Raw genomic sequence first — 14,519 nt, forward strand, 5'->3', positions numbered from 1 at the left:
GATGAGCAGGAAACATTTGGATCCTCACACAGTGCGCTTCCTTTCTGCATCTGCTGGGTTATATAGCCAGAGCAACCATGTTTCTATGTGTGGTACATTCACATTACTCTTTAAAGCCCTAAATGATTTAGGTCCCAATTAGCTGAAATACCACCCCCTTCCCTCAGACTTCTTGGGTGTTAAGATCAGCAGAGGGATCCCTCTTTTGGTAGTGCCACATCCTCTGAAGTTCAGGGGGTAGCACCCCAGGAGAAGGCATTCCCTGTGCAGCTCCTAAACTGTGGAATTCCCCACAGAGGTGCACCTGGCACCTTCATTACGCAGTTTGTGTCCTATGCTGAAGATGCACCTCTCCACCCTGGCATTTGACACATGAGATATATTTTTAGGACCCACCCTATTATTTTAATTTGAAATTGTTTTAACTGATTTTAATATTCTATTTTTACATTTCTGTAACCTGCCCTTATGGTGAAGGGATGATGATGATAACAACAACAATAAGTCTTTACAACAGGGTTACTGTACTCAGAAAGCCCCATCAAATATGGATAACCCACTCATGCTGAACATCTCACTAGCCACCAAGGGTTATATTCAATGTTGGTCATGCTTAGAATAGACCCACTGAAATTAATGGACATTGCTGAGTATGACTAACACTGGACACAACCCCAAAAGCTATTCTTTTGCCTCTGTCATGTTGTTACAGCCCTGAATACTGATTCAGTAGTTGTATGGGATGTGCGAGATGAGGGACCTCTCAACAAAGATTTTTGCTGTTTGAAGCACAGCTAGTGGTGGACTGAATGATGGTGAGAGCAAGCTATATTGATGTATTCTTTCAGGGTTACAGGTAATACCTGACAATAGATTGCTGCTTAAAAAAACCAGCACCACCCCCAGCAAATTCTTGCCTGTGATATGTAGCATCATTTGTCTTGATCACCAGTTCATCTCATAGGATTTTACTGGCAGGAGTTGGAAATGGAACAGTTTGATATCATCACAAAAAGGGTGTAAGTCAGGAGTAGCCAGTGTGGTGGCCTGCAGATGCTGTTGGACTTCCAACTTCCATCATGTCTGACCATCGGCCATGTTGATTGGGGATGATGGGAAGTGGATTCCAACAACATCTAGAGACCACATTGGTTACCTTGGGGTTAGTGACACCTCATGTTATGGGCCAAATTTACCATGGGGGGTGAAGTTTATAGCAACAGCCCCATGTTGAGTGTATCAGGTAGTTGATCTCACCCTGGAAAACAGCTGGATTATTTCTAAGCAACTCACCAGCTCACAACCTCTTCAGTTAGTCTGTAAGGATCAGAGCCTTAATTACCTCCCACATATTAGAATTCTGTGATCAAACATGCAAACTTTCTGTTCTGAATGTGACTACTTTTCAGTTCTAACGCTGTGGTCCCCCCACCACTTTTACTCATATTACCGTAAGGATGGATTATGACATTTCACTCTCTGTTCTGATTGGCTACCTCATTCACACTCTGTTTAGCATGAAGCTTATATTCATCATATTACTTTGTTACTGAAATATGTTGTTTCTAGCATTTGAAACTCATTGCTGGCCTGTTTGATCTCTATGTGAGAAGTGAACCTAGGCAGCTTGATGGACACAACAGCCTTTGACACTGAAACTTGGTATAAAATCATGATGTATTTCCATCATGAATTATACCACAGCTCAGACCATGTAATTAACTCCTTCTGCACCGAAATATACTCGGATATATTATCGTCCCTGAATGTCGCATCAGAGTGAATGTTGGCACTAATCACTTGACGTTTTTTTGTTCTGTCGTAGGTTAGAACTAACAGAAATGCAGAGATGTTAAAGCAAGAAATGGTTAGATCAAGACCAAAATATAAATTCAAATTATCTATTCCCTTACTAAACACAGATGTTTGAAGCTGACTTCATCTTATTTGCATGAAGTTGCTTCTTGGTAATTCCTCCCCCCCCAAAAAAAAATTGATTGCCAAGCTGCTCCATTTTTATGAAGAGGGAAGTACAATCAAATATCACAGGATCAGACAACTGCACTTGTGTGTTGAGCCAGATGGTAGGTGATGCAGACTGAGTTATGATGTGTAAAAATGCCCTTTCTGATAGAACAGTAAGATCCATGTGTTTCGGCAGCAAGGTGCATCCAGAAGGAACCTGCATGAGGGAATTTTGAAGATTCCAGAGACCAAAATGGAGATTAAGTGGCAGAACCAGAGGGTATAAAGGAACAAATATCCGGCCTGCACTATTCCCGTCTCCTGTATGAGCTAATGTCTTTTTCTTTAAAAATAAAACAAAACCTGACTCTGTTTATTCAGGCTTCCAGGATCTTTTCAGTTAATAAAAAGCACAGATTAGTACCATTAGCCTTTTTCTGTCTAATGGTTTGGGGGAGGGGTAATCTTGCTGTGGTGTGATAGCCATACATATGTTCACTGTATTCTTTTATACTGGGGGAAATCTGTGTGCCAGTGTGAGAGATCAGAAAAACCTACCTTTCAAAGGACAATTTTCTTTTTAGAGCCAATGCTGCATGAAGTGGGAGGGCACTGCTGGCGGAGACAGAGGTAGTCTGCCTAGTGTGTTCCTGTTTCTTTTAAAGGTAGCATGAGTGTCCCTGTGCTTGAATGATACAGGCAGAAAAGTTTCTCCAGAATTTGTTTTTGAAAGGTCACAAAATGGTGGGAGAAACGGTGATGACTATGACCACTGACATAATGGGCACTGTCAAAGAGAGTGCATACATTCCAGACTAGTGTAACTGATGTGTTACATTGGGGGGGGGGGGAAGAGGAGAAATTACATTTCTCCAATGACAAAATAGGATGGTCTGAATGTCAGGAGACTGAAATCTGTGTAACACAATGGCTATTGTGAGAAAAGACATCTAGACCCCACACAAATTAGTAACTGTGTGCACTGACTCAAAGGAATGTCATTTGGAAACACCCTAACAGCAGAGGGAAGGGGGAAAGAGAAAGAAGGTGAAACCAACCCATCTTTTCTGCAGCCCAGGTGTTCTTCATGACAGACTCACTGTCAGAATTAGATGAGGGTGCAGCAATTGGGAGATTGGGGGCCACGCTGCACACAATGGCACCCCGTTGTTTCTGGACGTTGTTTGCGTTGAAGGTTGCAAACTCTGGTGTGACTGTAGGTTTGCCTGGGTCAAGTGCATCGAGATGGTTGTGGTGACCATCGCTGAGGATGTTTAGTTCAATGGGGGGAAGACCGTGAGTGCCAACACCAACACTTTTGGAGAATTCACTTTTGGAGAGCAGGTCTGGGTCTTCTTTGGCCACAGGTTTGTGAGTCTTGGCTTTGTGGCAGTAGACTTTGTGGATGACTATCAATGCGGCCACCAGGATTATCACACCTAACACCCCAGCAGAAATCTCAGCAATCTCTCCAGGCCCCAAGATCCAGCTGGATGGACTAATAGTTGGAGTCACAATTCTTTGTGTGCAGAATGCCCCATCGAAGTCACCCGTGCAGATGCAGTGAACAGAACCATCAGAATTCACACAGCGCCCAGAGTTCAGACATGGATTTTCCAGGCATTTCTCGGCAGCTTTTTCACATCTGTGAAAGAGGTGATAGAAGACATCAGTCAAAAATGTGACATCGATACATACATATGAGGGACTCTAAAATCCTTACTGGTAGAGTGCCAGAGAAATAAAAGATCTGGGTTCCAGGCCAGCTAAAGTGTGGTGTGTCTATAGTCTCACTGAAGAAGCAACTGCACAAGCTGATTGCTGTTACCTTATATCATATTGCCTTTAATGGAAGAGCAACAATTATATGTGGCTAAATTCAGGCCCTGGGGCCCAATTCAGAAGATTTGGTTCAAAAGGTAAATAAGTTACTATGAAAACCAGGGTTTTAAAAATAAAGCCATTTTTTTTTTTTTGCAAAAAACAATGTCGTGTTCAGAATGTTTTACTTTACTAGAATGTGCCACAAATAGTTCATTTTAAAGAAAATTCTTACAGTAAATTTGCTGGTATGCTAATTTTGCAGTCAATAGAAACTGCTGTCTAACATGCAAACTTTTTTTCAATTTGGAAAAGCATGAAATTTGCAAGGAACAAATCCATCCTCACTTTAACATTAAAAAAAGTTCATAACGTTTTGAAAGTGGAAGTCATTTTTCTTCCATTATAATTGGTAAGGTAATCACACATTGACAACATTTTGGTGTATATGTAATGACTTAGACTTATAACCTGCCTTATCTCAAAACTCAGGGCAGGTAAACAAGAGCTTCTTAAAAGACAGGAAGATCAAATGTCCTCAGAAGGGCATAGAGTCTGTTACTGGATGGTAGTGGCATGGAAATGTTGGCAGACTGGATGAGAGGCTATAAACCTTATGAATGTCACTTGGGATGCTACCACTGGAAAGGCTTTTTGTTGGTCTATGTCATCCTAATTACAACTCCAAAGGTCTTCTTTTGACAGAGATGTTGAGGGCCGGCACCAGGCATCAGGGGACCCTTGGCACACTCCAGCTGATGCTCCCCCGCTACTGATGCCCCCTTGCTGCCAGACCTCAGCACCTCCATCCTCCTCTTTGTGGCAACAGTGCCAGCCCCCTCTTTCCCCACCACTCCCCATTCCTCCTCCTCTTCCCCTGCTACCCATTGCCCACTCGCTTCCTTTTTTTTCTTAAAAAAACCCACTTCTCTGCCACCTCCTTTGTCCCTGAGCCAGGCATCCTAGTTAAGTCACCTCTGCCACTGCTGTGGTTTGCCGTGGTGATCAGAAAAGACTTTTAAAAACTTTTTTAAAAGGACAGCAACAATTAGTGCCACCACAATGGGACTTTCCACCCTTTCTTTCCCACCGAGTGTGTCCCTGAATCTGCCCCAGAGGGTTGGTGAAACCTTCTGAACAGATTTAGAGGTGCATGAGAAGATGGAAAATCCCATTATGCAAGGAGAAATCATTGTACTGATGACAACCCAAAGCTTTTTAAAAAAATCTTAAGTTTAAAAAGCCTTTCTAGTTGCCATAGCAAACCACAGCAGTGGCACAGGCATTTTCCTGGCCACCTCACCCAGACTGTCTGGCTCTGAGAAGCAGGACACCCTTGGCCCTTTCTCAGAGTGCAGCCAAAGCAAGGAGATGGAGGGTAGAGGAGGACGGCTAGCTGGATGAGAGCCAAACTTGGCTCCAAGTGAATGAAGTGGTGCCCACACATTGCCATCTGGACCTGATGGTGAGTGAGGTTGGACTGGTGAGGTGTCCTTCTCAGTGCTTGGTTTCTTCACCAGAGCCAGACATGGCGAATCACTGGTACCGGGCCTGGGGAAGTCTATAACTGGGATCCCATAACCACAAATGTCTTGTTTCTCACCTGCAAAGCAGTATTATTATTTATTATTATTATTTATTAAACTTCTATCCTGCCCTAACTCCCAGAAGGAGCCCAGGGTGGCAAACAAATGACAAAACACTAAAAACATTTTAAAATATGTACAGTATCTGGTGTGTGTTTGTGTGTGTAAATAAATTTTCCTGTTTGATGATGACGGAGGATGATAATAATAATAATGAAAATACGTCACTTTTTCTCATAGGATATGTATCCAAAGACCTGTAAAATAACCAGATGTGCTTGTACAGCAGCACCATCTAGTGACAATGTGTGTATTTTCCTCCTATAGGGATGGTGATTATAGCTCCTCTCCATTCTAAATATTTTCTCAAGCCAGTCTGCTTTCCAAGAAAACAGACCACAATTTGGACATTCTTCAAATATAATCACATATGGGGTGTTCTCTGTTGGGAATACTCAACAGAATTAGTCCACATAACAAACAGGAGGCATAAATGCATCACTCTTTCTTCTGTATTGGCGATATGATAGACTACTGTGGACTTAATCTACTACTCTAATGCAAGGATGGGGACTCTGGAACCCTCTACGTGTTGCTGGACTAAGACTCCCATCATTCCTGACCTTTGGCCATATTGGCAAGAGCTGATGGGAGCTGGAGTCCAGCAATATCTGGACAGCACCTGCTTGGGGAAGGCATCCCGAGAGACAGAAGCCCTCCGTCTCTGCTCTAGGACATTCCATCACAATCTATATGAATGAGAAGGCAAAGACTGTAGTCATAAGTTTTTCCAGTGTTCTTAACTTAACTTGACATCCAAAAGATTCAGCACGTGGAAGGAAGCCATAGAACAATGCAGCCATGAAGTGTGCTATTGCTCAGAACAGCATGTCCTCTGTTCTCACAAGTGTAGCATCATAAAAAGACCCTGGCACATTGATGTGAATTTAGAGTACAGCAAGCTAAGGTAAATCATGTTCCAGTAAGGGAAGCAGTTCTTGGAAAAGAGCTGGGACAATATCTCTCCTTGATAATGGAACCAAAGAAAATATCCACTACTACCTGTGTAAGCTTTAATCAGTTTAGACTGAATTCTCAGTCTGTAATAGTTATGCTGCACAAAGTAGATGGCACCATGTAACTGTATGGTAATTAATTCACTGCCTGCTATGTATACAGTGACATAGTACAAGTCAAAAAGCTCATACAGCAGAACAAATAACCCTAAATTTATGCATAGTATTGCTACTAAGTGACCAGGGGCTGGTTCACAAATGGAGACAAAGCACTTGATTTCTCTTTGCTTGTTTTACTGCACACTTGGGGCTGGATCACATTTATATATTCATCTAGTGATGACCTGCATGTGTGGATGGCATCATGGGAACAAGCCACGGTGAGCACTGAACTCATGCATCATTCCTCCTCTCCTCCAATGCAGACACAAGGAAATTGTAAACCTTTGTTTCCATTTTTTACTAACATAGATTGTTGAGTTGTTCAAAACTGTGGTTAATCTTAACTGTGGCTTGTTTGGAACTAGCCAACTTCAAAAAATGGGTTATGAACAAATTCTAGTTAAGTTTAATTGCAGTTTAGGGTTTAGATGTACTGTTAAACTGTGGTTAATCAAAAATAAAATGAAATATTCCAATTTCCTCCTTGTAGAACTTGTGCTGGAAGAGGAAGGGGTGGAAACACACACACGCCTGAGGTTCATTGCAACTCATTCCTGTCATGATAAACCATGATTTATCATGATGTCTGAATGCAACCAATATATCATTCATTACTTTTTGTCCAAATATTATCTATTCTAAAAGGCTAAGAATTAATCCAACTTTTCTGCAAATGAGTTTCTGGTTTCCGTCCCTTATTGAAAACATACTAAATTGATATGTTTTACCATTAGCAACATATTCTGTCTCTTTCTTAAGCAATCTTCAGTGGAAAAAACCATTAGTTTTCTATTAAGCTGCTATCTGAATCCTGGCTTTTAGCAATGAGCATCCACTAAGCCTGCAATCCTATACACACTTACCTGGGAGTAAATTCCACTGAATGTGGTGGGATGGCCTTCAGAGTAAATATGTATAGCGTTGAGCTGCATGGCTGTTTTAGGAATTTTACAAAAGAGGGATTAAAGAGTTAGGGTTGTATCCAGTGCTAGCCCTTCTCAGAGTAAACCCATTGAAATCAACTTAGGTCTATTAATTTTGGTGGGTCTACTCTGAGTAGGGCTAACACTGGATACAACCCTAACTCTTTAATCCCTGTTTTGTAAAATTCCTAATATAATCTAAAAGAAGAACTAACTGATTTAAAAAGAGCTCCTTTAAAGCAACTTTTAGGGGATGTCTATCAAATATGACAAGCATTCCTCTGAGGTTGTTCACATTTCCAGCAATGATAATTTTGTACTTTTATAAGTGTCTCGGTTTAGGTAATGTCTTATACTACCCTTAAATTAGTTGCTACTGTTGTTTTTGACTAAACATATAATTCCAAATATCCACTGTGATAGTATAATTCAGGCTCTTTTGCCATCCTGATCTAAATTTCTGTTCAACTGTGGATTCAGTCACTAACAGAATATCTACTTTTAGCTGTGTTACTGAACGTTTTTTCCACATCTAGTCAATTGTCTATCTACCTGTCTGCTCCAATTTATACTAATACAAAATGAAACATAGGACTGGGACTCCTCCCATTTTAACAAAGAACTCGATTGTAACTCAAACAGTGACCATTTTCCGAATAAAATAAAACAAATTCTGTAGCTCTGTTTTACATTACTTGTCTAGCACCTAGCTGCTGAAGTGCTTATCAATAATAAACATTATATTATTTCGCTCATAATAAACCCACGTGGATATAACCTTTAGATTTCCACTCCTTAGTAATTCTGTTGGAAGATAGTGTCATTATTGGGAGTACATCAGAAGATATTTTGTGCTTAAGGTTATTCCATATACATAATGAAAAATGAAGAATTGGATTATTATAAATATGAATTGGCCTTTCCTTTTCCTTTAGACATTAAAGTGAATTCAAAGGCATTCCAGTACCTTTCTTTTTCTAGAGATACCTCATTCAACTTCATATTTAAATATGAAACTGACACCAGTTGAGCACAACTACAGAGTATAGCCTCACATTGGTTCTTCGTGGACTCAGTGCATATATTCTTCACATGTATAGTAAAAAAAGGGCAGAGAAATCAGAAGATGAACAAGTGAGTGTGAACCTAACTGGCAGCTGAATGCGTAAACTGACTCCTCTGACAGACGTTGCATTTGAGGTGATGTGAGGTAACATAAAACCTGTTGGTAGTGTTTTGATCCTCTGTTTCATGTGTCACTGAAGGTAAAAAAACAGAGGAAGCATCACCTAAAGGCCATTCTTACCTTTCTCCCCAGTATCGCTCTGGGCAATGGCAGGTGTAGCCACCTTTCTCAGAGAGGGCACAAGTCCCTCCATGTAAACAGAGATTGCCTTCACAAAGGCTATCAGCAGCTTCACAGTGGTCTCCAGAAAACTGTACAGGGCACATGCAAGAATAACCTAGTAAAAGGGAAAAAAACAAAGGGAAAAGGATTGGGAAAAGAGTTGGCCATGTAAAACCTGAACATATTTCAGATGATGCTTTTAAAGTGTGGAATCAGGGATGGCAAAGGACAAGACAGTACCCCCTTTAATATACAGAAGCTGACTGGCAGTGGAATCTTACACTGACCTAGTTCTCCAGTGCACCTAAAGTAGCGAGTAGTGCATCTGAACTTGTGAGTAGTCACAAGGGTGAATTGGTCCGTGGTGTTTATAGCTGAGATCTCCAAAAGAGGGGAATGAACAGGGGGCTCAGGAGGAAAGGCACGTGGCAGGACTGCCACTGCTCCCTCCTCCTAATGTCTGCCGCCAGAGATTGCCTCACTCTGTCTGATGGTAGGGCCAGCCCTATGTGGAATGCACAGTTGTTACTGGTGGTTCTTACAGTGGATCTGCAACAACTCATATCCCCTGTAGGTAGCCCGTATTCCTGGGAAATAACCTTTTCTATGCCCTGAAGCCAATGTTGAGTTGCTGGGGAAAAAGAACTCCTCTACCAAACCTACTACAGTAATTAGCACTGTAATTGTACTGCTATAATTGCACAAGTGCCATGGGCTCCTATTGGACAGTGCATGTGACATCACAGCCATGAAAGATGCAGGTTTCTCTTCACTCCCCATTGCTATTTCATGTTACATCTTTTTCTTGTTTTCCTAACACAGTCCAAGTGAAAACATGAAAGCATGTTCAGCTCATGCTCAGACACTAGCCCTGAGGTCGTTCCAGCTAATCGCTGGCATTCTAGAACACCCCCCCAACTGTGCCTTCGACATTTATGCAGACACATACTCCATACAGACATTTTTGCACCATCACACATAGCAACTCTCATGCATGTTCCCAAGTATGCTGTCACCACATCTTGCAGATGTGCATGTAAAATTGCCCGGACATTTATTTATTTATTGTATTTGTATACCGCCCCATAGCCGAAGCTCTTTGGGCGGTTTACAGCAACTACAAACATTAAAAACAAATATACAAGTTTAAAACACATCTTTTAAAAACAATTTAAAACACACTTAAAAAATTTAAAACAATTAAAAAAAACACATGAACTTATATGCCCTATCTCCCTGAAAACTGTTGTCTGACAAGTGCACCTGAATTAAATGAGCTCTGATCTGACAAGAATTGTACTCTTTTTGCTCTGAGCTGAAGGAAAGGAGCATGTGTGCGCTTTGCCTTTTGCTAGCTGCTCACCTGTTGGGGAATACAAGCCAGCAGTAGAAATAACAAAGGTGCACATGCCTACAGAAGGTGGTTCAAAGAACTTCTCAGTGCACGTCTCCCATTACCACACACTGTTATCAAAGCCACCTCCAAGCCTCCATCAGTCCCACCCACCCACCCAGGATAGGGAAAGGAAGAATCTCTGCAAGCCAAAGAGCATCACACACAAACACTTTGAGTGGTCCAGTGTTCTCCGCACTTATAAAATGCTCTCCGCTGAGCATTTTATGGATGATGGAGAGTGTAAAAATTAATGTGTGCTACAGTTGGAGCCTGAGTTGATTTGTCTTTTCCCCAACTGCAGAACATGAGATACCAAAATAAAACCAGTGAATGTTAAGTGAGAATTTCTAGGATTATGATGAAAGCCATGTGTCCAGGGAACAATGGTCACATGTGGCCTTAAAGCCAGAGGTAACTGGAGGGACGAGTTCCTTGCTCGGTAAGCACCAGGAACATACACACACTTGAGGAGGACAGTAGCAGGAATGGTGGTGAACTTCATAAAATCCCTCTTATCATCTCCTCCTACAGTCTGTGCTATTTTTCTATCTCTTGCCTGCCAATATGCCTTCATTATGGCCATCTCTGCATCTGATTGACCCACTCAGCACCTACCCACCCACTCTGGGCCTGAGTATGTCCTCCCAGCCTGATTATTTAAGCCCCTTTGCCAGTGCCACTTGCTTGCCTTCCAAAATACAGGCTAAAACAAGTTTCATTGCTCTTCCCATCCTGCCAATCTAAATATCCTTGTTATCCAAATCTTCTTCACTGGCCATGGGCTAAAACCTTCATCCATTCCACAGCCTTCCTTTTTGGCAGCAAATAGAAAATCCTACACTTTCCACATTATTGTCCCTTGTGCTGTTGATTGAAATGTAATGAGGGAAGAGGCTGGTGTTTAGCCGTTTGCACCTTCAAGGGCACTGCTTTCTTATCCTGATGGTTGAGTCTTTCATACAGGGTGTTGCAAAGGGTTGGGGACTCTGGGCCTTATGCATGACAGCCCTGCATTAAACTTTATACCTTGTTCACTGAAAATAACTTCTTTCAATTTTTTGAAGTATCTTGGCATGATTAAATTTCTTGAGCACTCTGCAAAATCCTCCCATCAAAAGTGTGCAACAACGATCAAGTGTTTATTTCATTAAAAAAAGCCTTTTGTACTCAAGTCCTGTTTGTGGGCTTCCCATAGGCATCTGCTAGGCCACTGTGAGAACAGGATGCTGGTCTAGATGAGCCACTGGCCTGATCTGGCAGGGTTATTCTTATGTTCTTATTTATATCTCACAAGGAACTCAAGGTGGCATGCACGCCCCCCCCCCCATTTTATCCTCACAACAACCCTATGAGGTAGGTTCGGCTAAGAGTTGGTGACTAGCCAAGGTAAACTTCATGCCTCACTAGGGACCAGAACATGAGTCTTCCCCATCCCAGTATGACACTAAACACTATACCAGATTGTCTGCAGTGTCATGTAGCAGTTAATTAATTAAATTTATATGCCGCCCTTCCTCCTAGAAGGAGCATAGGGTGGTAAACAAAAACACTAAAAGCACTTCCTAGCATCTTAAAAACAAATGATTTAAAAATATATTAAAACAAAACGTCTTTAAAACACCTTTAAAAAACCACCTTTAAAAACATCTTAAAAAACAATTTCAGCACAGATGCAGACTGAGATAAGGTCTCTACTTAAAAGGATTGTTGAAAGAGGAAGTCTTCAGTAGGCACTAAAAAAATAACAGAGATGGTACCAGTCTAAAATCTATGGGAAGGGAATTCCAAAGTGTTAGTGCCACAACACTAAAGGTCCGCTTTTTATGTTGTGTGGAATGGACCTCCTGATAAGATGGTATCTGCAGGAGGCCCTCACCTGCAGAACACAGTGATTGACTGGGTATAGGGGTAAGATGATATTTCAGGTAACCTGGTCCCAAGCTATGTAGGCTTTATACACGAACACTAGAACCTTGAACTTGGTCTGGTAAATAATGGGCAGCCAGTGCAATTCTTTCAGCAGCAGGATAACATGTTGGTGATACCCTGCCCCAGGGAGCAGTCACGCTGCCGTATTTTGCACCAGCTGCAGCTTCCAGACAAACTTCCAAGGACAGCCCTACATAGAAAACATTACAGTAATCCAACCTGGAGGTTAGTAGTGCATGGACAACAGTGATCAGGCTACCCCGGTCCAGAAACAGCTACAGCTGTCTTAGCAGCCAAAGCTCGTAACAGGCACTCCTAGCCACTAGGTCACCTGGGCTTCTAGTGACAAAGATGGGTCCAGGAGTACCTCCAGACTACGAACCTGCTCTTTCAGAGGGAGTATGACCCCATCCAAAGCAAGCAATTGACCAATTATCCAAACTCAGGAATCGCCAATCTACAGCACCTCCATCTTGCTAGGATTCAGACTCAGTTTATTGGCCCTCATCCAGCCTACCATCGAGTCCAGGCACTGGTCCAGGGCTTGCATGGTCTCTCCTGATTCAGATGTTACAGAGAAAGAGCTGGACATGATCATCTTATTGCTGACATCTTAACCCAAATCTCCTGATGACCACTCCCAAGGGCTTCATATAGTTGTTAAACAGTATTAGGTACAAGATGGTACCCTGTGGCACAACTGCCAGGGGGCCAAAAGACAATCACCCAATGCTATTCTCTGAAAATGACCCTAGAGATAGGATCGGAACCACTGTAAAACAGTGCCATTGATATCCATCTCACCAAGTCGGCTCAGAAAGATACCATGTCAATGGTATCAAAAGCCACTGAGAGATCAAGTAAGAATAACAGGGTTGTACTCCCCCTGTCTTTCTCCCAGTAAAGATCATTGTAATGAAATCAGAATTATTTATACATTTTAAAATGTTTTGAAATTGTGTTTCAGTAAGAAAGTGTTAATAGAATGTTAATAGGTGCATATGAGGTATGACTGACAGGTGGGGGAGGGTGTGCGAGTGAGAATTCTGAAGGGAGTTTTAATGAGAAAAACCTTTGACAGTTGGAGTGAGATAGGATTAGTAATCAAGAAGAGAACATCTAGTTAGAAGGGCTGAGGTTTTGGGGAAGGATTTCACTGGGATCAGTGGGGTAGGATAGGTAGGTAGGATAGGGACAATAACAACTTATTCATTTACTGTCACATTTAACATGTTGTATATAATAAAGTTTGTTTGATTCAAATTCATATGTGTCAGCTTGGTCAAGAGTGCTACCAAACTAAGGTCCTATTCTGTACCTGTACCTATTCTAATTATATGTTACATCCTGAACAGGCCAATGTTTCACAAGTGGTCACCTTTTAGGGAAAAAGTGGTGGGGCTGAAGCTTGTGGTTCAGAGGGCATATCTGACCCAGCTTGAGATGAACTTCCTGGGGATTTCCTCATCCAGGCATTTGGGAATCAGGAGGTGGTAATCCCAGAGACACAGGAACATCACAGTCATCCATCAGGGCAACCAAGGCCAATTCAGTCCCATAACTAGGCTTGAACCCAGATTGGAATGAGTCAAGATAATCTGTTTCATCCAAGAGTACTTGCAATTGCTGTACCACAACCCTCTTAATCACCTTCCCTAAAAAAGTCGTATTTGCAACCAGACGATAGTAGTCGTAAACCAATGGGTCCAAGGTGGGCTTTTTCAGAAGTGGTCGGATCACCGTCTCTTTCAGGGCTGCTGGGATCACACTCCCTCTCACAAAGACACATTGACCACACCCTGGGTCCACTCAGTCATACCCCCTTGGCAAGCTTTAATAAACCAAGAAGGTCAAGGGTCGAAAGGCCACATTGCTGGATGCATCATCGCAACCACCTTGTCCATGTCATCAGGTCACATCAACTGAAACTAATCCCAGGAAGTTGTGACAGATGTTGCACTGGACACCTTACCGGGGACTACAATAGATGTAGATGGGGCATCAAGATTGCTACAGAGGTGAGCAACTTTACCCTCAAAGTGCCTTGCAAACAATTCACAGTGGGCCTTCGAAGGATCTAAAACTCCATTTCCTGGAGTTGATGTCAACAGACTCCTGACAATATGAAAAAGCTCCACTGGACAGCTACTGGAGGATGTGATAGAGGCAGAGAAGGCAGAAAAATCTTTGCATTACTTGACAATTGCCACACCCCTCAGATGTTAAGATGTTAACTTGCATCAGTGAGCCTCGGGTTCAAATGCATCTTCAGAAAGCTCATTACGTAACCTTAAGCTAGTCCATCTCCCAGCCTAGCCCATCTCACAGGGTTGGTAGGCAGATGAAGTAAACGTCTACTCTTGCCTGGTAGTA

At 42.1% G+C, this 14,519-nt stretch overlaps 1 protein-coding gene across 1 annotated transcript in view; it reads right to left on the reverse strand.

Annotated features, from left to right (window-relative positions):
• Positions 1–14,519, reverse strand: part of FAT2 (FAT atypical cadherin 2) — a 137,732-nt gene that overhangs the window by 2,041 nt on the left and 121,172 nt on the right. Inside the window, exons 22-23 of the mRNA XM_061617424.1 lie at positions 8,780–8,936; positions 3,024–3,610 (exon numbers count right to left, since the gene is read on the reverse strand). Coding sequence (XP_061473408.1) covers positions 3,024–3,610; positions 8,780–8,936 — 744 coding nt within the window. The remainder of the gene's footprint in view (positions 1–3,023; positions 3,611–8,779; positions 8,937–14,519) is intronic.

Source organism: Rhineura floridana, chromosome 3, assembly GCF_030035675.1.
Source record: "Rhineura floridana isolate rRhiFlo1 chromosome 3, rRhiFlo1.hap2, whole genome shotgun sequence".
Taxonomy (NCBI): domain Eukaryota; kingdom Metazoa; phylum Chordata; class Lepidosauria; order Squamata; family Rhineuridae; genus Rhineura; species Rhineura floridana.